The following is a 16,434-nucleotide window of genomic DNA, read 5'->3' on the forward strand; positions in this document are numbered from 1 at the left end:
CTGTGCTGTATTTTGGAAAAATCTTGTGTTATTTACAGTCTGTACTTGAGTTGGTTATTGCAATGGCAGTAAACGGCATTTTCCAATAAACCCAATAGACAATGGGGAGTTTATATCAATTCATTCAGCTGTTTGTATGATGATTAGGGTCAATGTAAGAGGATTACACGAGATATTAATACACACGCCATCACAGACAGGCAACTATGTCATGTTTAATCGCTCATCTATATACTAAAAAAATGCGAGATAGCTGGTTTCGGGAATTATTCCAAAAACAAAGGCGAAATGCAAACTTTGGCACATTGCGCACCTAAAAGCAACCCACTGGTATCAAGCCGGCTAACTGCACGGAGAGCCTCGCTTGCACTTGTAGCTCTGTGTGTCTGACACTAGCCGTGGTGTTGACCACAAACAGCGCTATTAGCTTTACATACCGCAATCAAGCTAACGTGTCCATAGCCGACGTGGTTCATTAAAAATAACGCCAGCGAGCCAAAAGAAGAAGAATTCAAGCAACGACGTCCCTTCCAACAAAAGCGAATGTAGCTAGAGGGTGCTAATGGCACTAGCTAGCTAGCTACTGTCGGGGACAGGTCGTTGCAGGCATGAATAGGCGAGTAGCGTGATGTTCATCTCACCGCCGACAGCAGCTGCTGGGAGTCCCCCCGGCTCTGGTCAGCCCTTTTCCGCCTGATTCTAAAAGTTGTCGCAGAAAATCCTGGCAGAAACCGTCTGAATCCAGCCGCTGTTGTGCACTCGGCTTCCGGACGCTTCTCCTTTATTTACCTTCTGCCTCCATGACCCACAACACAAAACCCCCTCCACCGATCACTTAAGCGCCTGGATGGGTTTTGTATTCTCGCACAGCTTTACGTACGAAGATGTCGGCGCTCGACAAAAACAAACGTAGAGAGGCCGACGGAGAAGAATTTAACAACGCAAAGGTTTTAACGCTGGAGACTTTTGCCGTAAAGACCGAACTGTTGTTGCCAGGTGTATAATACGTAATATACGTAAGTGTAAATGTGTGCGTGTTTCTGGAAGATTAAAGACGTTACGTTAACAACTTAAGACAGAATTTTGTATAATATTTTATGTTAGCTTCTATTATTTAATGATCTGAACACTACTCTCACCTGTATATTACTGTGGTTGGAGTGTAGAAGCAGTATTTTGTCAGTGTTTACCTTGAATACTGCAAGTGTAGTTGGCTTCTTTTTTAAATCTTATGTTATGTTTTTTATCTTATTTTGAAAAGTAGTGACTGGTAACTCGGGTTCAGATAAATGTGGTGTGGTACAAATGTAATTCTTGTACATTTTCATATATAACGTTGCTTTTAAAATTATTTTCTACAATGCCATCGTCTTTAACAAGAACACTTTCTGTCGTGGAGATCTCATATTGTGTTTTTATTATGAATTTTTGTTCTTTTTGACCATAACAGCTAGTCAGCATAATCCATGTCATCATTGTATCAATAATTACAGGTAATGAGCCAATAGTAACAGTAATAATATAAGTTATTAATCAATGCAATGTTTATTCCTTCTTAACATCACACTCAGAAACGACGGGCTTTATTTACTGACAGGTTTAGCACTGCACATTGATAGGCTACACAGAAAGACAGCAAGAGACACAGAGAAAGAGGTGAGGGGAAAAGGGAAGGGGGGGGGGGGGGGGGGGGGGGTGAGGAGAGGCGCACAGTTTTACATTCATTGAACCAAAGATATCAGATGGAGTGAAAACAAGAGGAAAAAGTTTATAAAATGTGAAAAAGTAACACAGAATTGTGAAATATAAAATGAGTGAGACATATCTAAGTATCACAACATTGTGCCCTCCTTTTTCTGTGATTCGGATATTGACAAGTTCTTAAATTACAACAATATTACACACAAATTAAGAGACACTCACCAAGCCAGGGATTATCATCTTTATCACTACTACGGTACTGTTATTATCATTGTACTGTTTTTTTGATGCTGCAAAGATGAAATACTCAATTTAGAAGTACAAGGAAATCATAATCTGCTTCCCTCACATAATGCGCAGAAAAAGTGTGGCTGCAACAATTGTAATAGTAATAACAATAATATCATAATATTAATCATTATATGTACAGAAAATTCATTACAATCAAAAACTGCCCAAGCTGAGCTGACATTCTGGAAACAGCAGGGGTAGCATTATGGGATGTGCATGTGAGCATTTATGTGTTTGTATGAGATGCCTTGCAGTTATTGTAAAAGCAGTGATGGTTCATTTAGACATTCCAGCAGTCACTGTGTGTGTGTGTGTGTGTGTGTGTGTGTGTGTGTGTGTGTGTGTCAGAGCTGTTAGACTTCAGGTTTATTGAAGACAGCACAAGCTCTGATATGACCCAGAAATCACACAGACATGGGCTCAACACATTGAGGCCTTCACTGTGTGTCAATGGAATATTGCAAGAATACAAAGCTCATGGAAATTGTTGTTGATAGTCCTCAAATCTTCTCATCTAATCATCAGCCCCACATAAGATACAGTCAAGCGCTGAAGTGCTAAAGTCATCACAATACCAAAAGAAAAATACCTTCAAACATGGATTTTTATATTTAATAAATATGCTGAAGAGTGACTGTAATGTCAGACCCACAGTGTATTACCTTTCTGCTCAATGGTGATTTAGAAATGTGAGGCGAGTGGATGCAAAGAGGGAGAAGAGCTTGTGCATGGACTTCTCGAGTCAATTTAATAAGGAAGTGCAGCGCCATGGATCAAGGCTTTGTTTCTTTGCCTGGACATCTGTTCAAGGCCTGCATGCTATGGATTCTTCCAAATTTCATTTTGTAAAGATTAATATTGAGACAAAGAACGGGATTTCATTCTCTGTTAAATAATAAACATTACAATACAATCTTCTTATTTGCAATTTTAAAAAAAGCTATTTCATTCAGCCAGTATTACACTCAACAAACACATTACCATCTTGTGATTTAGCACTGGCGCACCACGTATAATTTTGGTGGGGCTTGTTAAAGTGGTTAAATTACGTAAACTGTATACATTGTGCCATAGAACATTTAGGTGGAGAACAACTGCTCATTGTTGGCTATAGGTCACATGTGGCATTGAGTGTCAGGAGTATTACAGTGACTGTGTTTGTATGCATACATTCCTTTTACAAATGGTGTAAGCAGTTGTTGATATTAAGTGTTTGAGTGTGTAACTGGTGATCCAGTGTGTGGTTCCCATGAGAACTGGTGCTGAGACACACGCAGGCGGCTCAGTAGCGACGGGCGCTGCCATCCCTCCCCTCCTTTTTGATAATGATTCGCTGGTCATCATTGGCGTCATCAGGTGACTCTGCAACTTCCTCGTCCTCCTCCCCCTCCCCCTCGCCCTCCGTGTCAGCAGATATGCCCATTCGAGATTCATAGGTCTGTGTGAGAGAACAATGTTAGGATAAAACAAGAGCAAAACATATGCGGCCATTTACCGCCAAAATTCAAACAGCATATTTTCACCTCCATGGGGTTGACGATGATGGTGAGTGCAGAGTCATCCCATTGGCCATTGCCGTCCTTAGACCCGCCTCCGGCACCTTCATCCCGGCGATGAATGGAGCGAATTCGGAACACTCCGAGGATCACCATGACAACCAGGAAACCAACACACACCATAATAATAACCGTTGCTGCTCCTGGCACCACTGGAAAGGAGAGAAAAAAAAAGAACATGCCAGGATGATTATGAATAATAAAATGATATTAAGAGTATGCATGCCAATAAGACAAGTCAAGCCAGTTCATCTGCATTTAAAACACAACAGTGTTGCCTAAGATGCAGCGTAAAACGGGACAAAAACCCGGTGAACAAATTCAAAGAAATGAAAACAAGAGATACATTTTAAAATCTAAAATGTTTTAGTTATGGACAACAGAATTCAAGCTGAAAGTGCCACCAACTGTGTAACTGTAATTACTGCAGCAGTGTAGCAGACCATTACACAGCACACACTGGTAACACTGCCTCACCACGCTCTCTCTACCCTTGCTCTGTGTGCCCAGGCACCTGCCTTCATTAAAGCTCTGCTGCAGACATTTATCACGAGTTAGGTTTCCAGGGGTCTTTTTAATTTGGGTTTATTGCTTGGTTCTCACCCAAGGCATAAAACTAAAAGACTGTGCCTCAGAGGCTGCAGCTCCCGGACTCTGAAATGATCTCTTCTGGACTTAAAGGGGACCCTATGGAGTTTCCTTGTAAACAGACATTAACGTGATGTTTGCATTCAAGGATAGAACAAGTCTCTGTGTCTATCTTTGAGATCTAAGAGTGTTTCCTTCTTAATAAAACCTTTAGAATGCTGATTTCGCATTTCCTGCGACGCAAGTCAACCATCAGTTGTCAAGACTGAAAATGAAACTATTTGATTCAGCTTGGCTGGGAATCAAGCCGGAGGCACTGTCCATGCGTTGTGAGTATTAACCCTTAACCGTTTAAGGCTCCTACCATTCCATCTCGAGCTATGACTGCACGTTATGTCTTTTTGTCCTTTGCTATGAAGCACTTCGTTACACTAATAATTCATGCTACAGTGCAGGAAATGCTGATGAGAGGAATATGTCACCTGAGTTGCGGTGTGGATTGGGCAGAGTGTGTCCACTCAGCTCTCCAGCATGGTGGGATGGATGGAGAAACTGCTGCTGGGAGGCCAGCAGGTGGGATGGATGGTACAGGCTGTCCAGGGAGTGGAGGAAGTTCACCTGCAAGGATGGAGGACGGGAGGAATAGAGGAGAAGGCATAATGAGTTCAGTGTTACTGCCTCAAAATGACACATTGCAATCACTGCATCGTGATTATTTGTACGGCTGCGTAATCTAAATGATTTGTGCTTGTGCACGTCGATACCAGGGGACAATGGCCCTTCTCACCTCGAGAGTCAACTCATTACTTGTGTATCTGCCATTCATCTCAGAGCAGGACAGGCGGAACCGCCTCTCGAAGCGAGCTGAGCCTTTGGCCAGCCGGTAGTGGACTGAGCGAAGGACATCCTCGTACACGGAGATGGATTCAGCTCCTGGAAAGAGTGCAGAAATATAAAGACGGAATAAAGGAGAAGGGGTTAAGTACTGAGGGGGGAAATTATACAGTGTGGAGGTTTTAAAAGATCTGTCAGATGAGAAATGGTCTTCATTTTGTGTTCTGCTCGTATTCTATTCCTATAGAAAAATGAGATTTCTTGCATATTGTTTGAGCCATAATCAATACTTTATAGATATATTGGTGCCTATCAATGCCTGCACAAGAATTAATGGCAATAATACTTTCCCTTGCCAAAGCCAATAACAAAAGAATGCTCTGCACATCTTTTTTCATGAACAGAAACAGGTTGTCCTTATGCACGTTACCGGTGATGGCAATATATGCAGTAGTATTGATGATTTCCAGTCCCCTCTCTCGCACAACATCCATGTCCACCAGAAGCTCTTCCCTCTCTGAGTTTAGCTCTTCTCCCAGTGGTTGGACTTCACACCCGTCCAGCGTGTGAGCTATAGCGTCAGACATCAGAGCTAAGAGGCAGTGAAAAGGAGATCAACGGCGACGTCATTAACCAAATTTTGCAGACGGTTAATTACAGGGAGGAGCTGTGTGTTAAAACAAATCGTTCAGTTCATCTCCTAATACCTCATAGATGTACAGCAGCAGTGGGGACACTTAATGCATGACTCACCTCCACCCTCCATACCCTGTGCAGCTGTGTTGACGGCATGAGACAAGGAACAGACGATCCGCAGCTCAGGGAAAAGGGGGACACCACGCGGACCTTCGAACTCAGGGGCAGGACGGGCCAGATGAGGACCGACCCCAGACAGCGAGATCTGAGGGGCGTCCGGCTGGAGGACCACCAGGTATCCTTCCAGCTGCTTGAGGGACAGGCAGCTCTCCTCGTTGAAACATCTGGCGGGTAAATAAAGGCGAGTGTGATGCAAATAAAGAATTTGAAAAGGAGAATTTAAAAATGTCATTGACTGGGTAACTCAGCTGTCTGCACCGTGTCAGATCCAGATAAGACTTTAAAATCTTATCCAGACATTAAAGTTGCCCATATGATAAATCCTATGATGAAGTTAAACCACAATTCTTTAACCTCACTGTGAGCATTGTAGCATGCTCATGTTAGCATTTACCTCAAAGTAGAGCTAATAAAGCTGTAGATTTCCAACTTGCACACAATTTAGCAATGATGGATGCAAAGTGACAGAAAGGAAGATGACATGATGATCCTGAGCAAATAGCTCTAAACCCACAAAGAATGATCTCAGTCTAATAATTTCACTATGGTTACCTTTACCATGGAGATTTTTATTTTCCACAGTTATTTTTATTTGTTTGTATGCCTATTATAATGTCCAGTCTATCATGGGGCTATCAGGTGTGCTAACACGGCGGGGAATCTGAGCTGCCTTGATAGAGGTTAGGGTTAGAGTGGTGTCTGAGTTGTGACAATGAAAGAAGCAAATGTCTTTCCAATGTATCTCTGTTGGAAAAATAGCCTTCCAGACAAGGGGAAAGCAAATCGAATTGATGACAAGCTGCACACATATTTATTCATCTGCACTATAATTCAGCATCAAATCAGCAAAGGCATTTTGCAAAATATGTCCATGTGTGTGTGTTAGATTTCTATTATCAGAGTGAACAGCTGCCTCTCCAGAAGGGCCTGCTGTTCAGCCATCTGGGTAACTCCTGGCCTCCAATCAGTCTAATCTTCACACACGCAATAAAACATGCAGAAGAATAAAAAAAAAACCTCCAGTTCACTTGAGTTAAGCCAAGGAAAGAAAATCCGTCCATGACCTTGAGCTTTTGGGATCTTACAATCACTCTGTGGAAAAAATCCTCCAGCACAAACTTGTGGTGCGGTAATAATTTGAATCTTATACACATGCGAATTATAAGAATGTCTGTGCAGCTTGAGAGTTTTATAGGATCCGATTTTTTTTTTTTTGGCAGGATGCTAGTTTAAGTATAAATACAGAATATACCTTAGAGCATATGTGTGCTTGACTGTACTTTCCTATGTGAATTAAAATTGCATGAGCTAAAAGTGGCTGCTAAAGCCAGAGAGCCAGTTTGCAGATGTTAAGCGTGGTTGAGCACTGGCACGGAAACTGAGTTTGTGTGCCTTTCATTTACACAGCCATGTGCTTCAGAGCGATGCAGACCGAACCAGGCTGCTCTGCTGCTGAACAACATTGTGCCGTCAATCCGTGCGGAACCGCCAAGGCTACCGTGAAAAAATGTGGACTAAAGGAATATGTTTTTTTCCTATGTAAATAACTGACTAATAGGACAGGAGATGCTCTTTATTTTTCATTGGGGGATATTAAAAAGGAACAACATCAAAATGGTTTATTTGAATGAATCTTTCACTAACTTCAGCTCCAGATAGATTACATTTAAGAAATGTCTGAACAAAGAGATAAGATATTCCTCGTTATCGCTCCTTTGACATGTTTCCTATATAGTCAGCTCTTTTATGTCGCACCAGTTCTTATCTCAGTCCAGGCAAAGTCAATGTTTGATGAGATCAATGTTAAAGAAGATTCCAGAGCGTGACACTGTGGGATTCTTATTCTTACTCTTATTCAGCACGTTCTTTAAACTCTTAGCAAGTGTCTGATGTACCATTTTTCCATTATGATACTTTACACTTCATTTAACTTCCTTGAGCTTGTCTCATTTCAGACCGAGCCAGACTGACTTTCAATCATCCATCCAATTTCTGTAATCCATTTATCATCTGCCGGATTGTTGGGGGGGGGGTATACCAGAGGACATTGGGTGAGACACACGATACCATGGATGGGTTGACACAGTTCACCACAGGGCTGACATGAACAACCAGCCACAATCACATTCACCATTTCAATTATGTTGCATGTTTTTGGACTGGGAGGAAGCTGGAAAGCCCAGAGAGAATCCAAACTGATGAGGGGGGAGGGCTGGCAGACGAGGGAGAAACACACAAACACAGAAAGGCCATGTCTGCATTTCAATTCAGATCTTTATTACTATAAGTAAGAGGACACTGCAGCTTTCAACTAAAGCAGAGCCGTCTGTGAATATTTAAATACTTCTGATGATGAAATCAGTATCTCTGCGTTTAGTAAAAAGAGTCGTTATTTGTTTGTGCATGTGTAAGAGTGTGTTTTTGTACCTGAGGGAGGTGCTTAGTTTCAGGGGTCGGACTCCAGGAGTGGCGAATCGCAGAGAGTTCCTGTAAGTGACTTGTTGCACTGCGCGATTAAAGCTCTCAATGTCATCCCCCTCCAGCACTAAAACTGACTGACTGGGGTTCACATGGACCTGAAAGGAGGGCAGACAAGATGAATGAAATGTGCACATTAATCATGCTACCAAGACCAAAGACAATCACACTGGACAAACATGATAACACTCAAAAGCGCCAAGCCACCACTAGAGGAGGTTAGAAACACGTTCACTCACACAAGTTGTGTTTGCATTCAGATAACAGGTTCACACAGAGTCAGATGCCCATATAAAGATTTAAACTGGTTCTCCTCACATCATCATTATTATTTAGTTCCAGCTGCAAAAATTGCAAACTTATTCTTCAAAGCATATCTAATGAACAGCAAAGAAATTGCAGGGATGTAGTTTTTAAATAGGACTGTGTGAGAGTAATGAACACATATGAAAAGGAAAGGGCTCTTTCATTATTGTTTCTCCATTATACGACAGCCCACGTTTGAGTCATTACCTTCATGCCAGAGCCCAGCGTCTCAAGGTCTCCGAAATCCAGGCCCTCCCTGCAGGCGTAAAGACACTCCACCACACTGTGAGGCTCCACACTCCCAGGACGCACCGTCACGCCCGACAGCAGGCCGTGATAACCACCCACGTACTTCACTAATGATCACAGACCGTCCAGGAGCTCCGTTACTACCACTTTTATATTGATTATAATGTAATGTAAATGAGCATATAAATTATGCAGTAACAATGACACAACAAAATAAGCAATCTGTACACCAACAAGCTGACAGCATTAAGGTCACCTGAGTCTTTACCCTCAGGGATGGTGTTGTTAAGTAGCTCCTTCTGCTTCTCCCCAGGCTCTGCAGAAAAATACATGGAGAGACAAAGAGGGTACATAATAAGGTCCGCTGAGAGATATACCTAAATATAGTAATGTATGAAAGGGAAGTGAGAGGAAAACGGATTGTCATGAAGAATAAAGGAAATAGCACCAGTAGACGCGAGTGAGAAAAAACTTTGGCAGGGAAACTCTAGATCATATTCACATATACACTCTCTCCTCATTACTAGCTGCAGCTGTTGCAGAGCTCCACTATGGAGCATCAGTGTGTGTTTGTGTGTGTGTGTGTGTGTGGGTTTGTTTGTTTTTTTACTGCTAATTGGCAGCCAGAGTCTTCCAGTTTAACCAGCGGCTGGGGTGTAAGTGGTCTAGCCCGCATGTTATTCTGCTTCCCTGAATAATTGATAAGTCAGTTATATTATTAGCCCTCAAAGACAAAATGCATCAACCAAATTGCAAGTGACTGGAATGGGTGAGTGATTGATTGGCAAAACGTCTTGGCTGATGGATGAGATGATTTGGATATTGCCAATGCATATACGAGAAACAGTTCGCTATCCTTGAAAAATGTGTGGCGTCGCAGTGTGCAATTTGTGCAACCCCTCCAAACAAATAAATAAATTATAAGTAAAATCCATCATCCATTGTACGTTTGCCTTCATTTCTGTCAAAATGCATCATTACGCTGGAATGAAAAATAAAGTTCAAATGTCTTTACCCCAACAGGCACCAATAAACATCCGCTGGCGGGGGGCCGGGTTGGGAATGGCTCCGTTGTCATGGATCAGAGCGGGGTCGAAGGTCACGCCATCGACATACAGAGTGACTGACGGGAACTGGACGCTGAGGGAAAGATGATGCCACTCGCTGTCACACACCTACGAGACGGAGAAGATTCGGTCAGAAGACACAAATGTCTTGCAGGTGTGTTTATTCCTTTGTTAATTATAATATATTGTGTGCAATTAAAATTTTCTTTTTTTTAATTAGTCAGTTTGAGCTTTGTCTATGGATAGGGAGACATCAGAAGGAACACAAAAGACAGGGAAATTAATTGTCCGAGGAGCCGACTGGTGTAATAACATATCACGGATCAGACAGAGGGATTTGATAAATCTTCTTAAATCAGCTCAGGGTCTTTTAATTCATGCTGTTTCAATCTGTCTGGGACCAGTGACTTCAGTCAAAACAACCAGCCTCCCCACACACACTGACATGCATGCAGGTATGCAAGGAGGGCATACGATCAATATTCAGAATACCTGATGTGGAACCAATTTATGCACCACGGCATGCAGGGCGTCACTGTGAACATTTATATGCAGCTATATATGAATATAAATGAGAATGCATTTTACATATGAAAAATGAAGATCTCTCATGCCCAGCTAAGATGTTATGTTTATCCACAAAGAATGAATAAGTCTCTGAATATATATATATATATTTTAAATAGAATTTATTTTTTAATTTTGGATTATGTAATATCCTCCTCAGTGGGAACAGCACAATGGTTAATTTACACATAAACAGACTTGGCGTCTCATGCAGAGACATTTTAAGTAGCCAATTAATTGGAGAAAGCCTGGAGATGAGGAAAGGCCCTTTATCAGGATAGACTTGAAATTTTCCACGTAACTTTCAAAGTGCACTCGTGGGATTTAAAATTGCATTACTAATTTCTTTTTTACCCACCTTAAGAAAACCCTTTTTCTCTTTTAGCAATGCTATTATATCATCATCTAAGGCAGATATCTAAGTATGCTGCAGCTGGGGGGGGGGGGGGGCATGGCTTGTCTTGTGCCATTGGTGTGCTAGAACAGGGTCTGGAGTCCAGGCCTGGCCAAGTGATGAACCTCGACCTAAACGCTATTGAAAACCCCCGAGCGCAACAGAACGATAATATCATGATCAATGCTTTACTTTATTGTTTTGCTTCCGTCTCAGCAGATGCTGAATCCCCATCATTCTATCTGTATTCCCAGTTAGGCAAATAAGTGGAGGTGAAACGCTGAACATTTCTCCTCTTGTACCTGCTCCAGTTTCCATAAGAACTTGACGGGCCGTGCCGCGGAGACGTCAGGCCAGTAGAAGAAAGAGAGACGACACCCGTGCACGGAAAGAGAGTAGTGGGAGAAGGAGTCGTCTGCGGGGCAGGAGGGAAGAACAGGAAATAAATGGCGGGTAAGTGCGATGCGATTAATCACAGAAAAGTTGCATTTTTTTTATCATTGCTTTGTCTTTCTCACTTTATCGTTCTTTTTTTACTGAGTGAAGGTTTCCTAAACATGCTGCTATTTAGCAAAACAATCTACAATGTCATTCAGTAGCAAATATTCCCGATGCACAAACTAACATGCCTGGCACAAACTGCAGCTTTTTTTTATTTCCTCCGCTGCTCACTTGGTTGCTCAAGTGGATCAGCTGGGGTTTAAGCGCCTCTCGCAAGAACACCTTGAGAGGAGTTGTTAAAAGCAATAAACTTTTATTCCTCCTGCAGTTCTGGGAATTTGAGTGGGTAACCTTCTGAGGATTTAATGTGGAAAGGAACAACTGAAGACATTACTTACTAAAAAGGCCTATTATGTTCCCCAAACAGCCGAAAACAGCCTTAAAATGTCTTTGAATCCTATTAAAGGCATGATCGCGTGAAATAACTCACCGTTTCTGACAGTGCTGCACACAATTGTCTCCTCCTCTTTGCGATTTGCTCTTGTCTGAGAGGTCGCAGGCTGGATGTTGGCGCCGCCCCTGCGCATCCAGAGCTGCAGGGTGAAGTGGTCACCCGATAACGCCGTGACGACCGCATCCGGCACCAGGGCTACGTGGTTGGACCCGTTGAATGAGAACACCAGGGATGAATCAGAGGAGGGAAGCGTGGGCAGAACTGAGGTCCAGTTGGCAGCAGGAGATGGAGGGGGGAGGAGGTCCACTTCTCCTCTGACAGCACCTGAGGAGGAGACAAAATGAAGCGTATTCATAAAGGATTCTACCTTTTTAAATATTCACATGGGCTGACCTTGAAACCAAAACTCACCGCACAGTCGTCGCACAGATCGGTCAGAGTAGCTGTCTCGGTCACAGCCCTTCCCGATGTGGCCAGTCTGGAGCTCTACGGTGGCCTGGATGTTCCACACGGTTTCTTCGCAAGTCTCCAAATGCAGGCTGGGAAACAGGGGAATGCTGCCCGACCCGGGTGTGTACTCGACACGCTTGGTCCATCCTGAAAACAAGGACATTCTGTACAACGTGTAATTCACAAAGAGACAACTAAGAAGTCCTCTTCTAAAATATATCTACTTCAAATGTACCTACAGCCGAGGAAATATCAGGGCAAAGCTAAGACTTCTCCAAGGACCAGAACTGAGACGTAACACCACTTACCAATCCAGCCGGGTTTGCAGGACGGCTTGACCGTGACGACGACCTGAGCATCAGCCTGAGCGCGGTTCTTCCCACAGTCGAAGGCGGTCACCCAGAAGGTGTGAACACGCTGAAGCTTCGAATCCAAAGGCTCCGTGTTCTTAATGTTACCTAGGAAACGGAGAAAAACATAAAGAAAGAATAGGCAAGAAAGAATGCAACAAAGAATGAACAGGACACAGAAATAGAAGGCGTTAGTCATCACCAACAAGCGTGTGGGACTGAAAGCCTGGCACGACTAGCCAATCAGTGACAGAGCATCTAACACTGCATGTACACCTTAGAAAAGCGAAACAGAGGAGGATTGATTGTGCAGAACAAATTGAAAATGGATGCGTTTCCTCCTGTGTTAAGGAGATAAAAGTACCGGCGATCTGGTGCTCAGTGTGTCAGCTGTCAAACAGTAGGTAAGACGGAAGACGCTGTGACACGGCGAGAGGAGGAACAGAGGGATGAAAGAGATAGCGGCATCAAAAGAAAAGACAGAGTCAGGGGGAAAACAGACAATGACAAGCCCACAGTATCTGGACATGGTTTGAACAAAAGCTCTCTCTGATGCTGCACTGGTCTGACCCGGGAAAGAAAGGAGCTGCTCATCCTCTGCAAAAAAAAAAAAACACCCTCCAAGCCCAGAATGATTATAGAACAGAGTCCTCCTCGGCTGCTGAGTCACGAATAATTGACAGGTAATAGATACAGAAACAACAAAGAAGAATTTAGGGACTCTATGAGCAGCCGGGAACAAAAGGATACCACTATATCAATCCGTTTCATAAATATATGCAAAGATAAAGCTATAATCCGCCCACAAAAGGTCTATTCTAAACATCTTTCAGCTTTTACCTGTGAGAGGCAAAAACCGAAAGATGCTGTGAGAGGAAATAAGCGCCTGGAATTCAACTCGGACGCGAGGCAGACAGCAATATCTCAGCGGAGCCTGCCTTGTGTGCGTTTCATGCATGAGGACATCTGGAGTTTGAGTTAACGGAATTGAATATTGAATTTATCACTGTACACAGAGCAGATAGTGCCAACAGCATTAAAAAAAAAAAGGAAAGCGGCGAGACGATATTGTATTATCGTAGCAGAGAGAGACGAATATTAAGTTGAACACCTCAGTGATACAAGATAAAACATATATCTCACCGTCGTTGTCTATCGCAAAGGGCACATTGGGAGTGATGATGTCATAGAAGCAAATCTGGCTGTACTGCGGGGAGCAGTCGGCATCCAGAGCCTCCACGCGCACGATTCGGTCAAACAGGCGGCCCTCTGGGACCGAAGCCTCGTAGCGACGCTCGACAAACACGGGGGAGAACTCGTTGACGTCATTTACACGAACATGCACGGTGGCCCTGCGGGAACGGAGAAGGAGTTGGGAAGCAAAAGGGGAACACAGAGAGAAGCATCGCCGTAGAAATCAGAAAGAGCCGAGTTGCCGCAGCGCACAGCAAGACAGAGCATCAGACAGAGACTCGGATTATTGATCATTTGATGCTGTGACTCATTGGACGTATTGTCAATACAATATATTTCTGTCTGCTCCTGTTCTCTCTGCCTCTCCATCACTCTCCCTCTCTGTCTCTCTACCTCTGTCTCCTTCTCAACCCCACCCGTCCAGACAGATTGGCCACCCACTATGAGTCCTAGGCTCTGTTCAACGTTTCCGCCTGTTACAGGGAAGGTTTTCCTCGCCTCCATCACCAAAGTGGTTGCTCTTTTGGGACAAGTTGGGCTCTATCTTTCCCTTCTACACCTGTAAAGGGCCTTGAGATAACGTTCTGTTATTATCTGCCACTATAGAAACAAATAATTGTGTTGAATTTATTTTTTAAAAAAAGAGGATGCTATTTTATATGTACATTTAGAGGGGGGGTGGACTCACTTGTGGGATTTCTTGCTGTTCACGCCATCAGGACCTTCTCCGCAGTCGTAGGCCTGGATGGTGAAGCTGTGCTCTCGCTGACTCTCACAGTCCAGAGGCTCCTTGGCCCGGACCAGACCCTCGCCTGTGGACCGGTCCAGAACCACTGCTTCAAACTGGACTGACCCTGAACCCGAAGGGCCATTATGAACCCGAAAGCCGCAAATTTCACCTGGCAGAAGAGAGGAAGTCACAACTCGACCTATAGAAGTTGAAAATTGCTCATATTGTAATTTTATAATATGTATATTGCCTGAAATAGTTATGGTGGATATATAAAATGTTCAACTTGATGTTACTATAATTGACACACTTCAACAAAGTCATTTAATCTCTTATTATCATTTAAACAGATTATTATTAGAAAGCCTGCTCACAGCTTTTAGAAAAACGCTTTATTTCTGAAGCACACATTCCTCTGAGCTTTGTGCCCTCACCTTTCTGCACTCAACCTTGAATCCAGCTGCACGACTCTGCAGCGTCGAACAGCCCCCCAATTATAATGCACCTTTTCCCTTTTTAATCTCAACTGAAAACTCCAGTAAAGAGTAACCATTCGATTTCCTGTCACGTCCTCTTTTTATCGTCCCAATTAGTTGCGTGGTCTTAATATTCTTTCTCCCTTTTTTATGTGAAAATTTACCATTTTGATTTGAAAAGGTCATAACGATAAAATTTTTATTATAAATACTACAACAACATGGTGGCATATAAACAGAAACTGAGTCAATCAGCCCAGTCAAGAAGAAGGAAATAACAGCCTCCTTGATCATTATTGAATAAATGGGGACGATCGAGCTTAACATTCAGTCATTCATTTCTGACAATAGCAGAGGACATACAGACACCTGAAGGACTCCTTTAAAACGGAGTCTTATCTTATAGAATAGATAACAGTTGAGAGTCTAAATAAAGCTCTCAGCGCTGCCGACAATTTCCTCTGGCCTGAGTTAAAGGTGGGAAACGTTCTTGCTCAAATCCCCAATTTTATCTTCTTTTTTTTTTTTTTTTCATGAGCCTAATGAGCTTCTGGGAGCACCTGAGTAATTCTAATTGATAATTTGACTGAACATGGTTATTTCCAGCAGTGCAAATCCAATACCCTTATTTCATCAGGCTGCAGAGGCAGAGTACTGCCGACTACTCCTGAGATGAAGGGTTGAATTACACTATGCTGTTCTAAAAATAATGGACCCTGTGACTTAGGACATCGCCTTTCATTTTCAGGCCGTCTGTTTGGAAATATGACTGCTAATGGCATCGGTCTGATGATAGCCTCAAACATCATTCTGTAAAGATCAGCATGTTTACTATTAGAAGCCCATGCCATGCCGGGTGAGATCGTTTTCAATTTGGCAGGGCGAGCAACTTGATTTGGCCTATTTCTCACACGTTTCACACATTCTGCGGATGTTTGAGCAAATCCGTGGAATCGGCCACATATTTATGAGCATTCCCCCCCCCCCCCCCCCCCCCCGTTCTCTCCTGCTGTCCAGTGTTACCAGCGTAGTGAAGTGGAGCATCTTTGTCCAGCGCAAAGAGAGGGGGGTTGAGCAGCACGGTGTTGTCGTTCTCCATGACAATCCCCTGGTACTCTGTCTCGATCCATGGCTTGTGCTTATTGGCTGAACGGCGCAGAGATGTGGAGACGGAAGAAGCGTCGGGTTAAATAGAGCAATTAGAAAAGAGCCAACGTGTCTATTTTTAACACTCCATCATAGGCAAGGGCATAGTGAGAGTGTGGATGAGTAGGAAATAGACAATATATGCATGTGTGTGTGTGTGATCACAGACAGTTTGATGACATTTACAAGCGCACAGATTCCTCCTCTTCTGTTCCTTTCTCTATAAAGACCCACATCTACGGTAGATGCAAACGCATCACACGCACCAATCTCCCTCAGAAAGATATCGCCTCAAGAGGCTTCTCAGTTAAATAAAGCTAAAAATAAAAATAAAAATAATCAAGCA

General features: G+C 43.1%; 1 protein-coding gene across 1 annotated transcript; it reads right to left on the reverse strand.

Annotated features, from left to right (window-relative positions):
• Positions 1–3,274: 3,274 nt before the first annotated feature.
• LOC137915241 (calsyntenin-3) lies at positions 3,275–16,088 on the reverse strand (the record flags this gene model as incomplete). Its single annotated transcript, XM_068758686.1, has 17 exons — positions 3,275–3,430; positions 3,516–3,700; positions 4,619–4,754; positions 4,924–5,069; positions 5,401–5,562; positions 5,724–5,950; positions 8,214–8,362; positions 8,778–8,926; positions 9,076–9,135; positions 9,835–9,994; positions 11,150–11,262; positions 11,779–12,066; positions 12,154–12,339; positions 12,501–12,650; positions 13,686–13,894; positions 14,425–14,635; positions 15,966–16,088. Coding segments are annotated over 17 exons (2,810 nt in total), but the record flags the coding sequence as incomplete, so codon positions are not given.
• Between the last annotated feature and the right edge of the window lie 346 nt (positions 16,089–16,434).

The sequence above is a fragment of the Brachionichthys hirsutus genome, unplaced genomic scaffold (genome assembly GCF_040956055.1).
Source record: "Brachionichthys hirsutus isolate HB-005 unplaced genomic scaffold, CSIRO-AGI_Bhir_v1 contig_1058, whole genome shotgun sequence".
In the NCBI taxonomy this organism is placed as follows: domain Eukaryota; kingdom Metazoa; phylum Chordata; class Actinopteri; order Lophiiformes; family Brachionichthyidae; genus Brachionichthys; species Brachionichthys hirsutus.